We start from the raw sequence: 15859 nt of genomic DNA on the forward strand, positions 1-15859 counted from the left end.
GAACACACTGTACACTAGTTCTTACCATGTTTTATGTGGGGAAGCCTGTGATAGCTTATCTAAGCCTCTAATTTCTGGTATATGACTTATTATTAGACAATGAGAATCATCCTGCTCATTGTGTTTCTTTCTTAGTTGTCTGCTAGGAAACTCTGCAATAACACTGGAATTCAATTTTTATATTTTTCCTCAGCTGATCTCTTTGGGTATAACTTTTTTCTTATCACTTTTAACTACTTAGTTTTTTTCCTCCTATTGTTTTTATTATATTTTTATTGTTATACAGATGGTTATAGATCTTTTTAGAGAGTAGGAAGTGTATCATTTTTGTGCTCCTGTGTTTTCAGATATGCTTTTAAAGTTCTATGAGACTGAACAATATTAATTAGGGCCTTACATACTTTCCATGAAAAACAAAATATTAGTTATCATAACCCAAATGAAGAATGGTATAATAGTATGCTGGGGACTATAAACTTGAATTCGATTATTTAAAACAACATGATCAACAACAAAGTTCTTTGGGTGAAAAAAAAAATAGTTCCTTGGGTGGCATCTAATATCTAGTTACAAGATTTACTTTTTCCCACTCTTCTGATATGGGTCCTCTCTGGAAACAGGAAAAAAAATCTGGAAATAACATTTACAGGTCTGAATCTTATCAGCTCTCCAACATGCTCTCCAAATTTCTTTGACTGTAATTTATAAACACAGACTTTCGTTAGAAAAAGTAAAGAATGCAGTGTGACACCTATTTTCAAAAGCAAAGGAGAATCACAATACATGAAGAAAAACTGCATTTGGTGAGAAGTTCCATGATATTAAACTGCTGTGTCTACTAACTTTTAATTCCAGTAAAACCAAAGGTCAAGTTGGCATAAAAAGTGAAGGAGAATGTAAGAAGAGTAATCCAGAGCAGGTGAGGACGAATGTCAGAGTTGGGGGGAACACTGGGGGGCTGACTTTGAAAAGAAAGAAGATGGTCTCCTCTTCCTTCTTTGATGGGGGTGTTTGGAAAGAATTCATTCTTGCTGCACCTGAAATGGAATACTGCTCATTTAGATGAAAAGCAACTGATAGTTCCCGAAACGGGAGCGGGTTACTTTGGTATTTAGACCTTTCATCTCTATTTCTGCTTTCTATGAAAACAAAGGAAGGGAGGGAGGGAGGGAAAGGAAACTACATGTGTTGTAGAAAGGGAACTACTTCAGTTAACTTAACCTGAGTAGAAACCCCAGCAATGTCACTTGCAGTCAGGAGATTTTGGGCAGATTACTTAACCATACTTTACCAGTGCTTCCATATCTAAAAATGACAGTTGGGCTAACACCTTCTTTCTATGCTAAAATTCTGTGAGCCTGTGATAATAGGGGAAGTGAGTGAGGTTACCCCCATCAAGACATTTAGCACATTGTATTTTTTTCTTTAGATTTATTTAAACTATATTTTTTGTCTTTTTAAATTGAAGTATAGTTGATTTATAATGTTGTGTTAATTTCTGCTGTACAGCAAAGTGATTCGGTTATATATATATACACACACACATTCTTTTTTATATTCTTTTCCATTATGGTTTATCATAGGATATTAGCACATTGTATTTTTTTAGCTGTATAGCATTATTTTTATGAGAAAAAGATAAATATATGTATATGTGTGTAAATATGCTTTTGCTTTTATATGCTTAGGGAAAAAAGGGAGATACCTAAAAAAATCACAAATACATTTATCCCTGGAAAGTAGGATTACTCTAGGATAGTGGTTTTCAATGTTTTTTGTCTTAGGACTCATTTAAACCCTTAAAAATTACTGAGGACCCCACGGAGCTTTCTTTATGTGAGTTATATATATAGATATTTATTGTATCAGGAGTAAAAACTGAGAACTTGAAAAATATGTTTATTTTTCATTTTAAATTACAATACCCATTACATGTTAACATAAATAACCTATTTATATAAAAAGCCACATTTTCCATAATTAAACAGTGAGAAGGTAACATTGTTTTATCTTTTGTAACTCTCTCTTTTATTGAAGTATAGTTGATTTATAATGTGCTAATTACTGCCGTACAGCAAAGTGATTGTTATAGATATACATTCTTTTTTTTAATATTCTTTTCCATTATGGTTTATCATAGGATATTGAATACAGTTCTCTGTAGCACGTTGTATTTTAAATGTCTCTTTGTATCACCCAGTAGATTGTGAGCAAGTTGAGGCAAGGACTGTGTTCTACCTTTGTTCTAACACATCATAGGTTATCCACGTTTACTAATAAATGAATAAACAAGTAAATGAGTCCTATATTTAACCATGTGAATTATACAGTACTTACTGACCTACTTTTACATGACTGGCATTGCTCTAGGTAGCTAGTGTGCACTAGGCAGAGGGGCACTGGGTTCTATAAAATTTCTGAAAATGGTGTTGTAAGCATTACCATCCGGATGGTAAATGTCAGGTTTCTTTCCCTGTTCTTCAGGATATATGTAGTGATTTTCGGCCTTATGTGAAGGATGGAAGACTTGGATGCACAAGGGAAAATGAACCAGTTCTTGGTCTTGATGGAAGGACACATGTCAATAAGTGTGTGATGTGTGCTCAGCTATTGTAAGTATCCTCACCCCCAAGCTGGCTAGCAGGTGGACCTGATGAGAATGTACTTGGTTGCTATCCTGCGAACCACTCCACAGAGAGATAAAGTCCTTTTCCTCAAGCATGTTATCCTTTGTCTTTATAAGGTGAAATGGGCCTTGCTCCCAGAGTGGCTTCTTCTCTTTTTAATTCATATTATCTGATAAAGTTTTTCTTTTTTTTTTTTCTTTTGCGGTACGCGGGCCTCTCACTGTAGATAGGGCTTCCCTGGTGGTGCAGTGGTTGAGAGTCCGCCTGCTGATGCAGGGGACATGGGTTCGTGCCCCATTCCGGGAAGATCCCACGTGCCGCGGAGTGGCTGGGCCCGTGAGCCATGGCCGCTGAGCCTGCGCGTCCGGAGCCTGTGCATCCGGAGCCTGTGCTCTGCAACGGGAGAGGCCACAACAGTGAGAGGCCCGCGTACCGCAAAAAAAAAAAAAAAAAAAAAAAAAAGGAGTAGATAAAGCGGTTATGCTAGTTATTTATTTAATTATAATGACTTGAAAATGCACAGTGTTTTATAAGGCATAATATTTCAAAATTTAAAAGGTGCTCTCGTGGAATAATCTAAGTCAGTCATTTGACATGCACTGCTTCATTCAGGCATGTAGAGATACTCTCACTGAAGATGACAGTCTAATTTAAAATAATGTCATGTGGCTGAATTTATTAGTTGTATAAAAGGTGGGACTTTATGAAAGGGAAGAACTGTTGGGTTAATCTTTCTCTCAGTGCCTGACACTGCTCTGAGCACTGAGACACAGATATGAGTAAGATCCACAGAGTCTTTAATATTCTGACTGTTAAAGCATAGATTCTCTAATCCGTTTGTCAGCAAGCCTTAAAGTGCTCTATTTATATCACTGGATTTTTAAAATCAGGAGAGAGAAAGATTTAACAGATTAAAGGACTTCACATCTGTCTTTGAAAATTATAGTATGCTGTGTGGAATTCAAGGGCATGTCCTCTCAGGTTTAAAAAGTTATTATAACTGGTTTCCAGACAGGAAATCATCCTCATTTCCACTTTCTTATCTAGGAGGCATGCATTTTTAGTGCTCAAACCTGCCCTAATTCTATGATCCTGTGTTTCTTTCCATGTGCTAGCTAAAAAAGAGAATCTGACCTCCCTGACTCCTGGTTGGTTTCTTCCTCTGTAGAACTAAGATAGTCTTGTCTATCTCCAAGTTGAACTGCAGTTAGATAATAGATCTGAAAGGACTTAGAAGCTCAGTTCAACGTAGCTTTTATTGACAAGGGTGCTTTTACATGAAGGCAAACAAGTACTTTACAAGGTTTAAAAAAGCTATACATAAGGGTGTGGATGACAACATGTACTTCAAATGCTTAGTTTGGTTTCATCCTTGTCACAGCATTGTTTTAAAGCTCTTGGTTCTTCCTGTTAAAGCAAGTTTTCCTGACAATCTTCTGTGTGTCAATCAAGGAGTCACACCCATCCAGTTTTACAGAACAAGGCTTCTAATTGATTGTCAGTGAGTCAGTTTCACACCGATCCTTATCTTTGGCAATTTTCTGGCTCAAACATTCAAGACAGGCAAAGCTTGTCTCATGTAAGTGGATGGGTTGAGCAAGTTGAGCAAAGGATATGGAAGTGCTTAGCACAGAACTGGACACTGAAGATATGATAAAGTCATAAACCGACCAACTATTTTCTTTTCTTAACAGCTTAAAAGAAGCTGAAGAAAATGCCAAGCGAGAAGGTAAAACCAGAATTCGACGAACTGCTGAAAAGGTAAATTTCTTATCAACACAATTTGGTTCTTGTGGACATAAATATTAACAATTTATACTTGAACCTTTAAGGTAATTCAATCATGTCATTGTTCTTCATTATTACATTGAACTTTTCTCCTTAATTTTAAAGTTTCCCAAGTTGAATTCCTAGTACAATATTCCTAGTATAATATTCCTAAGTATATTAATCACTAGATTCAAAGTTAAAATAGCATTTCCCACCTAAAGCTCAAAATACTCTGCTTGCTTAAAAAAAACAAGACAAAGTTTATGCAAATTAAATTCTGCTTAGTTTCCACCAGATTTCTCTTTGACTTAATGTAAATTACTTTTGCTTTGAATAAATTAGTTAAAAAGGCAACTTAATATAAATTTGACAGGAATAACTTGAAAATAATTCCAGAATCTTTTAAACAGTATATCCACTGGTGTATTTTATGTATATTCCCACTGATGCAAATGAGTTATTCATTTTTCCATTATGGTTATTATGTTCAGAGAGGCATGCATTTATAAAGGTCATGCTTCTGATTAAACAAAAACCTCAAACAATTATTGATATTGTTTTTAAAATAACCTTAAAATTAAGGTTTTTCAAATTATTCGATGATTTAGTTTTTCAATCTAGTATAAAAAATTATTCCTTTCGTTAATTGAATATGCATTGTAGATAACACAGCCTGGATTTTAAATCACCAAGGTTATTAAACCCTACTTTCAATGAAAGTGATAGCAGCTACTTTGGTAATGAGTAGTCTTTTGTTGAAAAGTCAGAACACCTGAGTTTTAGTCCTTCTCTGGGTGTGTGAAACTGAGCAACTCATCTCTTCTGTCCAGGTCTCAATTTTCATTATTCGTAAAATAAGGAGGCTGGGTAAATGATCTCAATTTTACCCTCCTGTTGGATTCTGATTCTGTGTCCTGCACCCTTTGGTGCTAATAAAAAGATACTATTTTTGTGGATTGTAGGGCATATGTTTTCCTAAGGGGAGACACAGGTGCAATTTTTGGTAGTTAAGAGCTGAACTTCCACTTCATAATGCCATTCAATGAAACAAATGTCACACCCTAAATAGGGCATTCAGAATTTAAATTAAGAAACACAGAGCATTCACAATTATCCATAATGTGTTCAACACTCACTGAGATTTGAAAAGCAATTTTGTTGTGGTGGTTGTTAAATTTCAGTATAACACTTTGGGTCATCTTGTGATATTCAACATTTTATTACTTCATAAACAGGGAGTTTCTTTTCCCTTGTCTTTCATCATGCCTCAGCTACTTTTCCTTCTTTTTGTCTGTGGCTGGGATCATTGTTTTGGTGGGGTCATTGGACATGATTATGTTAATCAGGACTGCATTATTGTGATGGCTCAATATTTGCCCCATAATTAACCTGTCAGTGGGTTGATCACACAGCATTTCTTTAGAATCTCCTTGGATGAATCACAACTTATAAACTGAAATTATCATTGTTTCTTTTATGGGAACCATTGAGCATCAATTTTATTACCACACTGTGATTATCAGGTGACTGTCTTCTGCATCTGTATTCCTAGATTGTTACAACCAGGAAGTTCGGAACACACCCATTACTCCTCTAAAGACAAATATCTCATTAGATTCTCTTTTAAAGTGTCCTAATGAAGTGTGAGTTATATATTTTTTTAAATCAGAGAATACTAGATCTAGAAAAGGTCCTAAAGAGCAGCTATTCTGAAAACTGCCTTTGTGTTGGTAGTGAGACTGAAGTCTCAAAGGTGATGTGACTTTGCTATGGTCTCCCAGTGAGTTAGAGCCACAGTTTAATTTCCCTTCTGACTCCAAACCACACTCTTTTTTAAAATACATTTTTTAATTGAAGTATAATTGATATGCAATATCACGTTAGTTTCAGGTGTACATCACACTGATTTTATATATATATATATATATATATACACATTTCAAAACAGTCACCATGATAAGTCTAGATACCATTTGTCACCATACAAAGTTCTTATAATATTATTGACTATATTCCCTTTGCTGTACATTACATCTCCATGACTTATTTATTTTATAACGGGAAGTCTGTACCTCTTAATCCCCTTCACCTATTTCCCCTACCCCACCCCACTCCCCTCCCCACTGGCAACCACCAGTTTGTTCTCTGTATCTATGAGTCTGTTTTATTTGTTCCTTTGTTTTGTTTTTTTAGATTCCACATATAAGGAAAGTCATACAGTAATTACCATTCTCTGTCTCACTTATTTCACTTAGCATAATACCCTTTACAACCCATCCACACTGTCACAAATGGAAAGATTTCATTCTTTTTCATGACTGAATAATATTCCATCCATCCATACATACACATTGTATATATGTATATATCACATCTTCTTTATCCATTCATCTACTGATGAACACTTAGGTTGTTCCACGTCTTGGCTATTGTAAATAATACTGCAGTGAATAAACCATACTCTTTATGCTCACGCTTTTTTAGCTGAAATGGGAAGATGAGGGTCATACAGTTGAAAAAGGCTACAGAGAAGCATTTTTATAGATTATATTATAGTAATATATGCTATCAAGTAGTGTTTTGGTATAGTGTTTTAAAGTTTATATATATATTTATCATATATAATTAAATATAACTTTTGTATACACACATACCCACACACACACATATATGGCCCTTATCAAATAGAATTTTCAAAACACAGAGAGAAACTTGAAAATACTGAATTCAAGCATCAATCAGGAAATTTGTGTGTATAAACCTCTTCTGAATTTTGGGAGGAAGTCACAACCTTTTTAGGTTTTCTAAATAAAGATTAGTCTTGATGGTCTGCATTTCTAAGTGGGTAATGAAGGAAAATTAGGTTCACTCCTGAGGTTTCCACCTGCAGTGTTAGAAATGAACATTGATAAAGGTGGCAGAGTATATATAAAAATGATCCACAGAGAAAACAAATAGAGTAAGCATAATGCTGTTGGATACCATCTTATTCCTTTTTCCTTGCAAACTAAGTACGTTGTTCTTGACTTGTTCCATATTAAGTAGCTCTTAAGTATCTCGTCTTACAGATTCTATATTCTGCTCATTGGCAACACTTCTGTTTTGTCTTGGCTGCTGTGTTTTGTTATGTCTTTGTTGGAACCTCACGACAGATCTTTTATTTATTATCTTTTTCCATAGATTTGAAAGTGAACAAAAACTATCTGATTTTAGAAAGTATTTGCTCAGCCTTATTCTTTCCTAGGCTCTTTTACCCTTTAATAAACACACGACATAGTATATACAGGTACCGAGTAATTTGACAATGTAATTACTATTTCTCATTAACACGTTGTGTGTGTTCACCAACGCCTTCTAGATATGACATTCTTTGACTATAAATCCATGATGCACATTTTCTAGATTAAAGAATAGAAAAGTGCTAAATGTAATTACTTGTCTTTTTAAAGGATTTCTGCAAGGAATATGAAAACCAAGTGAGGAATGGAAGACTTGCTTGTACACGGGAGAGTGAGCCAGTCCGTGGCCCTGATGGCAGGATGCATGGCAACAAATGTGCCCTGTGTGCTGAAATTTTGTAAGTATAGATGTGGTTTCTTTGGAGTTACTCAAAAGGTGAAGTGGAGAGTGACTAAAATGATAAGAACAATGTTCGTGGGAATATTTGTTGTTGAGAATTTTTGAGCTGTTTTATGTCCTCTACAAATCATAATACCACCTAATAAGTAGGCTCCAATGCTATATATTTCTTTTTTAATACAAATGGATTCTAATTTCCAGTAGGATGACTGGATTACAAAATACTTGTTAACATTTTCTCCCATGACCTTTGTAGGCCTTTTTATGAGCTAGTCATAGTACAGAATGAGGGTTAAAAGCAGGCACTAGGACTTTGATTCTTTTCCTTCAGTAATTACCCCATTGTGGCAGAATAGATGGGATGCCCACAAAAACCTCCATGTTCATATGGGAACTGGATTAACTCTATCTTTTCATCTTGGACATCTGACCCTGGGGGAAGAGCAAATCCCACAACATATAAATTACGGCACTTACAAAGATGGCTCAGCAAAGGTCTCATCACATTTTTTTTTAGATCCTTGAACTCTGTGAGCTCTTTCCTACACTTTCTGACTGCCAGTTCTTGTTTTGGCCAGCTAATGTCTCTTCTATGGTTTGCATTTCAAGATTATCCTTCCTTGGATGAAATCTCCTAAAATCACTAATTAAATTCAATCTTTATAACACTTGATAATTTTATTTTATAATAGTCATCATAGTTGGTATTTGTATAATTATTTCTAGTACTATTTGTCACTCTTCTCTACTGATCTGTAAGTTCTAAGAAGATAGGGTATGTGTTTATACTGTAAACTACTGAACTGTATGCCCAGAGTGCTTTCCAATGCTTGCCGAAAAATAATTACTAACCAAATGTTGAATAAATAAGTGAATGAATGAATGTATGGACAAAGATCCCTGCTCTCAAGAAGCTTAAGGCTAATAGTAAAAATAATCCTTGGATGTACACACACACACACACACACACACACATACATTGCAAGACAGAATGAAAACTATCCTATAAGAGAAGAATATACAAGTATGAAAACACACTGAAAGATGTAGAACTCATTTCCACTTGGAGGTATGGGATGTCTTCTTAAAGAAGGTAGAATTTAAGCTGGGGAGGTTTAAAAGGGAAGATGACAAAAAAAAAAAGAAAAGAAAGATTGTTACAGTGGAAGGAAATGGCAAACTTAAAGGCAAAATGAAAGGGGTTCTTTGGGGAAATGGTGAAGATTTCAATTTCATAAGGGGCTTTAGGGTGATTTGAAAATGTTTGTTCTAAAACTCAGGAACACTTAGCTGTTTTTTTCCACTTGCATCTAAATGACTATTTTGTAGCTTGAAGATTCAAAACATCTATATTCACTTCCTTATTTTTGTTTCTTTCTCCAGCAAACAGCATTTTTCAGAAGAAAAAAATAAAGCAGATGAACACCTGAGAAAGGCTAAAGAAAAAGTTAAAAGAGAAACTGAGGTGAGGATTAGTTTGATCAATTCAGCTACGACTTTTGTAGGGTGTGTGTGTGTGTACTTTACTCTAGAATGCATTTTCAATATTTATTTATTTTTCCTCCACTACTAATGGGTTTCTGGAGACTAATTTTTAGTTACTATTTTATAAGATTTAGAATACTTATGACATTACAATTTTTAGCTCTATTTGGAGGAAATTAAGGCACATTAGTAAAAACAGTTCTGCACTCCTGAATGAAGGTGATCTGAATTCAAAGCTGATATACATTCTTCAAATGTGTGACAGTTGTTTTGGGGGTTTTCATTTTGAAAGCAATAGCAATGTAAAATTTTAATATGATCCTTTTAAAATCATACGACATTCTACTTTAAAAACACCTCTTAACTAGTCATCTCCCTTTTTTCCACTGCTGCCATCTTAGCACAGATACCTAATAGCTTTCTTTTGCATTGATACATTAGCATCCTGCCTGTTCTCTATACTTCTAGCCAACATCTTCCTCAATCTTCAAGATTCAATTATTCTTCCATGTTGTTTTCACAGAGTAGGAAATACTTCCATGAACCAACGGCATTATGAAAATCTAATGTTTACAGGTATTCTAGAGTGTATTTGGACCATTTCACTCCATTAAAGAGACCCTATTTAACTTATTTCTTAGAGTTATCCCACCTTCTATGAAGTGTAGTTCAGTTTCATAAAATAGCTCATTCTCATAGTCCACCTTCTGCCTTCATGTAACTATATCTTAATTGCTAAGGCCTGTTTCAACTGCTTTCTTTCCTTTAGTCCTAGGTTACAGTCCTTTTAATTTTAGCTGTTAAATGTCCCTCAACTATCCTATCTTTCACTTTCAATTTCTTCCTTCCTTTCTCTCTTCCTTTTCTTTTTCTCCCTTCCTTCCTCCCTCCCTCCCCCCTTTCTCCCTTCCTTCCTTCTTCCCTCCTTCCTTCCTTCCTCCCCTCCTCCCTCTTTCCCTCTCTCCCTCCCTCCCTTCCTTCCTTCTCTTCTATAGTTTCCCTAGCTTCAGTCTTTAGTCACTTAAACCCTCCACACATCCGACTGGATAATCTTTCTAAAACAAAGATTTGATTAGGTCCTTCTCTGCTATAAATATTGTTTTTCATTTCCTAAGAATAAAGTCCAAAGTCCTTCCAAAGTTCAGTAGTCTGATTTTGACTTTCTTCAAAGTCTCCTTCTAACGAGTTCCCAAACCTTCCTCTTTGTGTCCTGCTAATTCTTTAGCCACTATACTCCTGACTGTAACAGATTATCTCAAAATAACATACTCTTTTACGCCTGTGTCTTTGCATATCATAATTCCGCCTGGAGGACTTTTTTGCCACATTGTTCTCCTAGGCACATTCTAAAGATACAACTCAAATATAAGCTCTTCTCTGAACTTCCTTGGATCATTCTTTCCTATATGCTAGTGCGTACTTAATTTAGACATGTGTCATATCCCTTAGCTTTTTATATTGCAATTCCTTATCCTTTTCACTTGACATAAAAGCGCTGAATCACATTCATATTTAATCCCTTTAACTTAATATATTTGTTGAACACTTAAATGGATGAATCTTAATTTATTTATTTATTTTTTAAATTATTTCTGGCTGCACTGGGTCTTCGTTGCTGCGCACAGGCTTTCTCTAGCTGCAGCGAGCTGGGGCCACTCTTCATTGCAGTGCACGGGCTTCTCATCGTGGTGGCTTCTCATGTTGTGGAGCACGGGCTCTAGGCGTGCGGGCTTCAGTAGTTGCAGCATGTGGGCTCAGTACCTGTGGCTCATGGGCTCTAGAGCGCAGGCTCAGTAGTTGTGGCTCATGGGCTTAGTTGCTCCACGGCATGTGGGATCTTCCTGACCAGGGCTCGAACCCGTGTCCCCTGCATTGGCAGGCAGATTCTTAACCACTGCGCCACCAGGGAAGCCCCAAGTGGATGAATCTTACAAGAAGAGAAATATCACAAAACTTTTGGACAATTATACATCCTAAATGTTTTATTTTTTTATCCTTAATTCCTCTTTTCCAATATCTTTGATAAAGAGTATCTAAAGTTTATAGAGAACCATATCTAAACTGTCTCATTTTCTTTATTCAGAAACTCTGCAGTGAGTATCAGGATCATGCAATGAATGGAATCCCTTTCTGTACCAAAGAAAATTACCCTATTCGTGGCCCAGATGGGAAAATGCATGGCAACTTGTGTTCCCTGTGTCAAGACTTCTAGTGAGTACAAAGTTTTAGAATGTCGAAGAGAAAAGGGAACCTACAGTAATCTAATAGAACTAGCTTGTTTCATAGATGGGCAAACTGGGAAGGGAGTTCAAGAAGTTACATGGAGAATGTAAGTAATAGAGCTGGGAATAAGTACCTAGAGCATTTATGCCAAGATGTCTGTTACCCCCGACACTCATTCTCTTAGCACTGGAACATCCTGACTTATGCAAATATCAAATTCTCCCTACTGCTGAAGCTTCATATTGTGAACCCGTTGTACAAGTTTATAGGCATCTCATCTTCCAGAGAGGCAAAGACCCAAAGTTAACACTTACTGCAGAAACTGATTATTGAAGTTGCCCATGAAACAACCATGAACTCTTATTAAATTACAGTAAATGTTACTTTATATAATGTGACATTTCTCAGTAAGTTATAACTGAGTTTGGTGTCAAAATTTGGGACTGTACTCAGTTTATCTGATTGAGTTCAGATGAAGTAGTTGACTACATTTAGAATCTTTGGTCCTTTGTAATTTGATTGACAACCAGGTATGGTTGAAATACCATCAGTTAACTGTACATACCATGCAATTCCATTGTACAAAGCAAATTTAGGCTCATTTGGTTTATCAATGTATGGAAATTATTAATATTTTTCCACCCATCCTACATTTTCTTACAGATAACACAGCCATGAGTAAGCAATACATGTAAACTGAATTAATAAAGCTACGGCATACACGACGTGGTAGATAGAACATAGACTTGAGAGGAGAAATTTGGGTTAGTTGTTGTCATATCCTGAGATTATAAGCAAAGCCCTCACCACCTCACCTTGTCTCTGTGAAACAAGGGGACCAGTCAATGTGCTTTATTAAGGCCACTTTCAGGCTCCAGGTGTAATGTCACCGCAGTACTAGTTTTTGTTTGTTTTTGTTTTTGCGGTACGCGGGCCTCTCACTGTTGTGGCCTCTCCCATTGCGGAGCACAGGCTCCGGACGTGCAGGCTCAGCGGCCATGGCTCACGGGCCTAGCCACTTTGCGGCATGTGGGATCTTCCCAGACCGGGGCACGAACCCACGTCCCCTGCATCAGCAGGCGGACCCCCAACCACTGCGCCACCAGGGAAGCCCATGGTACTAGTTTTGGTATCTCCCTGATGAACACTGATGATGTTCCTTTTCTGACCACAGCCAAAAAAGGTAATTTACAGAAAGCAAGTCTCCCAAATCCACAAGTAACGCTGTCTTTATTTCAGTGTTATGCAGAAACTATGAAGAAGTTATGGTATCTTACACTGGAGGCTGTTTTGTTGTTTCTCATTAGTATGTGGTGATAAAGGGGCACAGTTGCTCCTTCTTGAGGAGGGAGGACAGATTAGCAATGCAGAAATGTGGAGAAACCATTGACTGTGTTTGGTCCTATGGATCTGTCCTGTTTTTGTTTTGTTTTGTTTTTTCTAATTCAGCCAAGCAAAAGCTGAAGAAAAGAAAAAGGCTGAAGCAAAAGCAAGAAGTAAAAGAGAACCTGGAAAAGCAGACTCATATGCAGTGAGTAGACTGTAATTTGAACACACTTCAACGAGCCTAAAGGCTGGAATATTGCCCTGCAAAAATCCCCAGAAAAACTTAACCTTTCAATCTGGAGATGACATTGAGATGAATGATATGGGAGTTGATCAATTCTTGCTGCTTCAGAAACTAACTCTGTACAGTAAGAAGAACTTATTTGCAGTCTGAAAAAAAATGATCTAGTTCTAGTTTCATCATTTACAGACTATGCTAGCTTTTGCTTACCACTTTCCTGAGACACTTAGTGTATATTTTCTACATGTGAATTTTTGAAATTTCACATCTGAGTTGGGTTCAGAATACATTGTACACACACAGAAAACATAGTTTTTACCTTTGAAATATTACAATATTCATTTTCATGGCTTTATATAAGTTACCGTTAACTTCTTCTTTAGATGATGAAAGTCTCCTAATCTTCCCTTAAGTTCTATTCTTTTTCTTATCCAACCATCCTCCCTAACACAGCTGGAGTAAAGTTTCAAAATATTAACTAGATCATAATACTGCTCTTCTTAAAATGCACAAATAACTCATTATCAACTAAAGGATGCATTTCAGTCTCCTTAACTCTCTTATTTGGCTCCTTACCGTCACTCAGAAATTCATGTTCTGCTATAGGCCAGGTAGTTTCTGACATGTGCTTCTCAGCTTATTTTAGCAATCTAAAATGTGTATTTCTCAATCCATTTCTTAACCAGGAAAATCCTATTTACTCTTCAAAGTCTCACTCAAAGTATCCTAGTTCCCTGACATCTTCCCTGATTTCCACAATCAGATTTCATGGTCCCAACCTCTGAGTTCACAGATTTTCTTGTACCTGTATGTTTGCACTTATTTTATTCTATTTAGATTATAGTGGAGTTTACTTATCTACCTCTTTTATTATACATCCTATTATGTCTTATTTGTTTCCATCTCTTAGCAACTCACGAGGGTTTTTTTTGTTCAATTGAATTTTATATTTGAGAGAAAACACAACTAAAATCCTGGGCTCAAAGATTAGTTTCTACCAATGTAGATGCTTCAAACTTCTGCTCTGAATGGGAATAAAACGTGTGTCCAAATTACCTTCTCTATCTTGGCAAAAGCTGTGCAGACCATACCTCAAGTTTATGAGAAATGGAAAACTCCTCTGCACCGAAGAGAGTGACCCCACCAAGGGCCCAGATGGGAAAATGTATGACAGCCCCTGCTCCATGTGTGCGACTATGATGTGAGTAGAGCTGCTGCTGGGAAAATGAGGGAGGGTTTTGTCCTTTCTGCTTCATTTCTCTTTTTTGGAGCTTTATTCTATTTTGTTTCTTAAATTGTGTTTGTTTCTTATCAATGGCATTTTTTTGTGACACATTTTTGCACAATGTCATAATTGTCAAAGAATGATTCCTGCATATCAATCACTGGTTGAGTTCCCGTGGAAGTGTAAATGACATGAAACAGGGATCATACCCTTGCAGAGTGGGATATGAAATCATCTGAAAACACGACAGATCACTAGCAAACATATCAATATGCCAAACAGTACATCAGTTCATACATGGTTCATAATATATATAACTATAATAACTGAATGATATTTGAGTATTTTAGATCACTTTCAATCTGGAGATTCTATGATTCTTACTCATCTCTTTTTAAATCACTCTTTTTTAGCCAAGCAGAAAAAAAAGAAAAGAGGGAAGATGAATCAAAAAATAAAAGGCAATCTAAGAATACATCTTCCTTTGAGGTGAGGGGACCTTCTTCAACAAGTCAGAGGCATATGGACCTGGGATCCATAGATGGCATTCAGGGAATCCATAAATTCCCTTAAACTGTATGAAACATTGATACAGTTTGTGGTTTGTTTATTTGTTTATATGTGTGCATGTACACATGTGCATATGTGACTATTTCTAGGTTGAGGGTCTGTAACTTTGATCATTTAAAAATATTCACGTCTTCCAAGTTAAGAACCATTCTAAAATTTGCTAAGTGCTGACCGCCATTTAAGAAAAATGTATAAACTTCAGCAGTTTTTGCAATCTGATCCAACCCGTGTTCAACACCTCAAACTTCCCTCCTTGATTTCACAGAAGTCGTGCAGGGAATACCGCAAATCCATGAATAATGGACATCTTCTTTGCACTAGAGAGAACGACCCCATCCAGGGCCCAGATGGGAAGATGCATGTCAACCTCTGCTTCATGTGTGAGGCTTTCTTGTGAGTAGAGCTTGGGGCTTCTGAGGCAGTGGGGACAGGGAACTGCTAAGGGCAGTTTTCCAACAATTATGAATAATGCGTTTTCCTCTTCAGTGTAAAACTTCAGTGTAGTTTTCCTCTTCTTTTTTTTTTATTTTTTGTGGTACGCAGGCCTCTCACTGTTGTGGCCTCTCCTGTTGCGGAGCACAGGCTCTGGACGCGCAGGCTCAGCGGCCATGGCTCACAGGCCATGTGGGATCTTCCCGGACCGGGGCACGAACCCGTGTCCCCTGCATCAGCAGGCGGACTCTCAACCACTGCGCCACCAGGGAAGCCCAGTTTTCCTCTTCTTGTGTGTCACATTTAAATGAACTAAAAAAAAAACAAACACACAAAAAACTCCAAAAACAAGTGGAGAGCTTTCAGATGATAACTACTGTG

General features: G+C 36.7%; 1 protein-coding gene across 1 annotated transcript in view; it reads left to right on the forward strand.

Annotated features, from left to right (window-relative positions):
* SPINK5 (serine peptidase inhibitor Kazal type 5) overlaps positions 1–15859 on the forward strand; it is a 66003-nt gene that overhangs the window by 18997 nt on the left and 31147 nt on the right. Inside the window, exons 6-15 of the mRNA XM_065873726.1 lie at positions 856–919; positions 2485–2612; positions 4322–4388; positions 7847–7974; positions 9360–9441; positions 11545–11672; positions 13134–13215; positions 14328–14452; positions 14890–14965; positions 15312–15439. Of these exons, the coding sequence (XP_065729798.1) occupies positions 856–919; positions 2485–2612; positions 4322–4388; positions 7847–7974; positions 9360–9441; positions 11545–11672; positions 13134–13215; positions 14328–14452; positions 14890–14965; positions 15312–15439 (1008 nt within the window). The remainder of the gene's footprint in view (positions 1–855; positions 920–2484; positions 2613–4321; positions 4389–7846; positions 7975–9359; positions 9442–11544; positions 11673–13133; positions 13216–14327; positions 14453–14889; positions 14966–15311; positions 15440–15859) is intronic.

Source organism: Phocoena phocoena, chromosome 3 (genome assembly GCF_963924675.1).
Source record: "Phocoena phocoena chromosome 3, mPhoPho1.1, whole genome shotgun sequence".
NCBI lineage: Eukaryota > Metazoa > Chordata > Mammalia > Artiodactyla > Phocoenidae > Phocoena > Phocoena phocoena.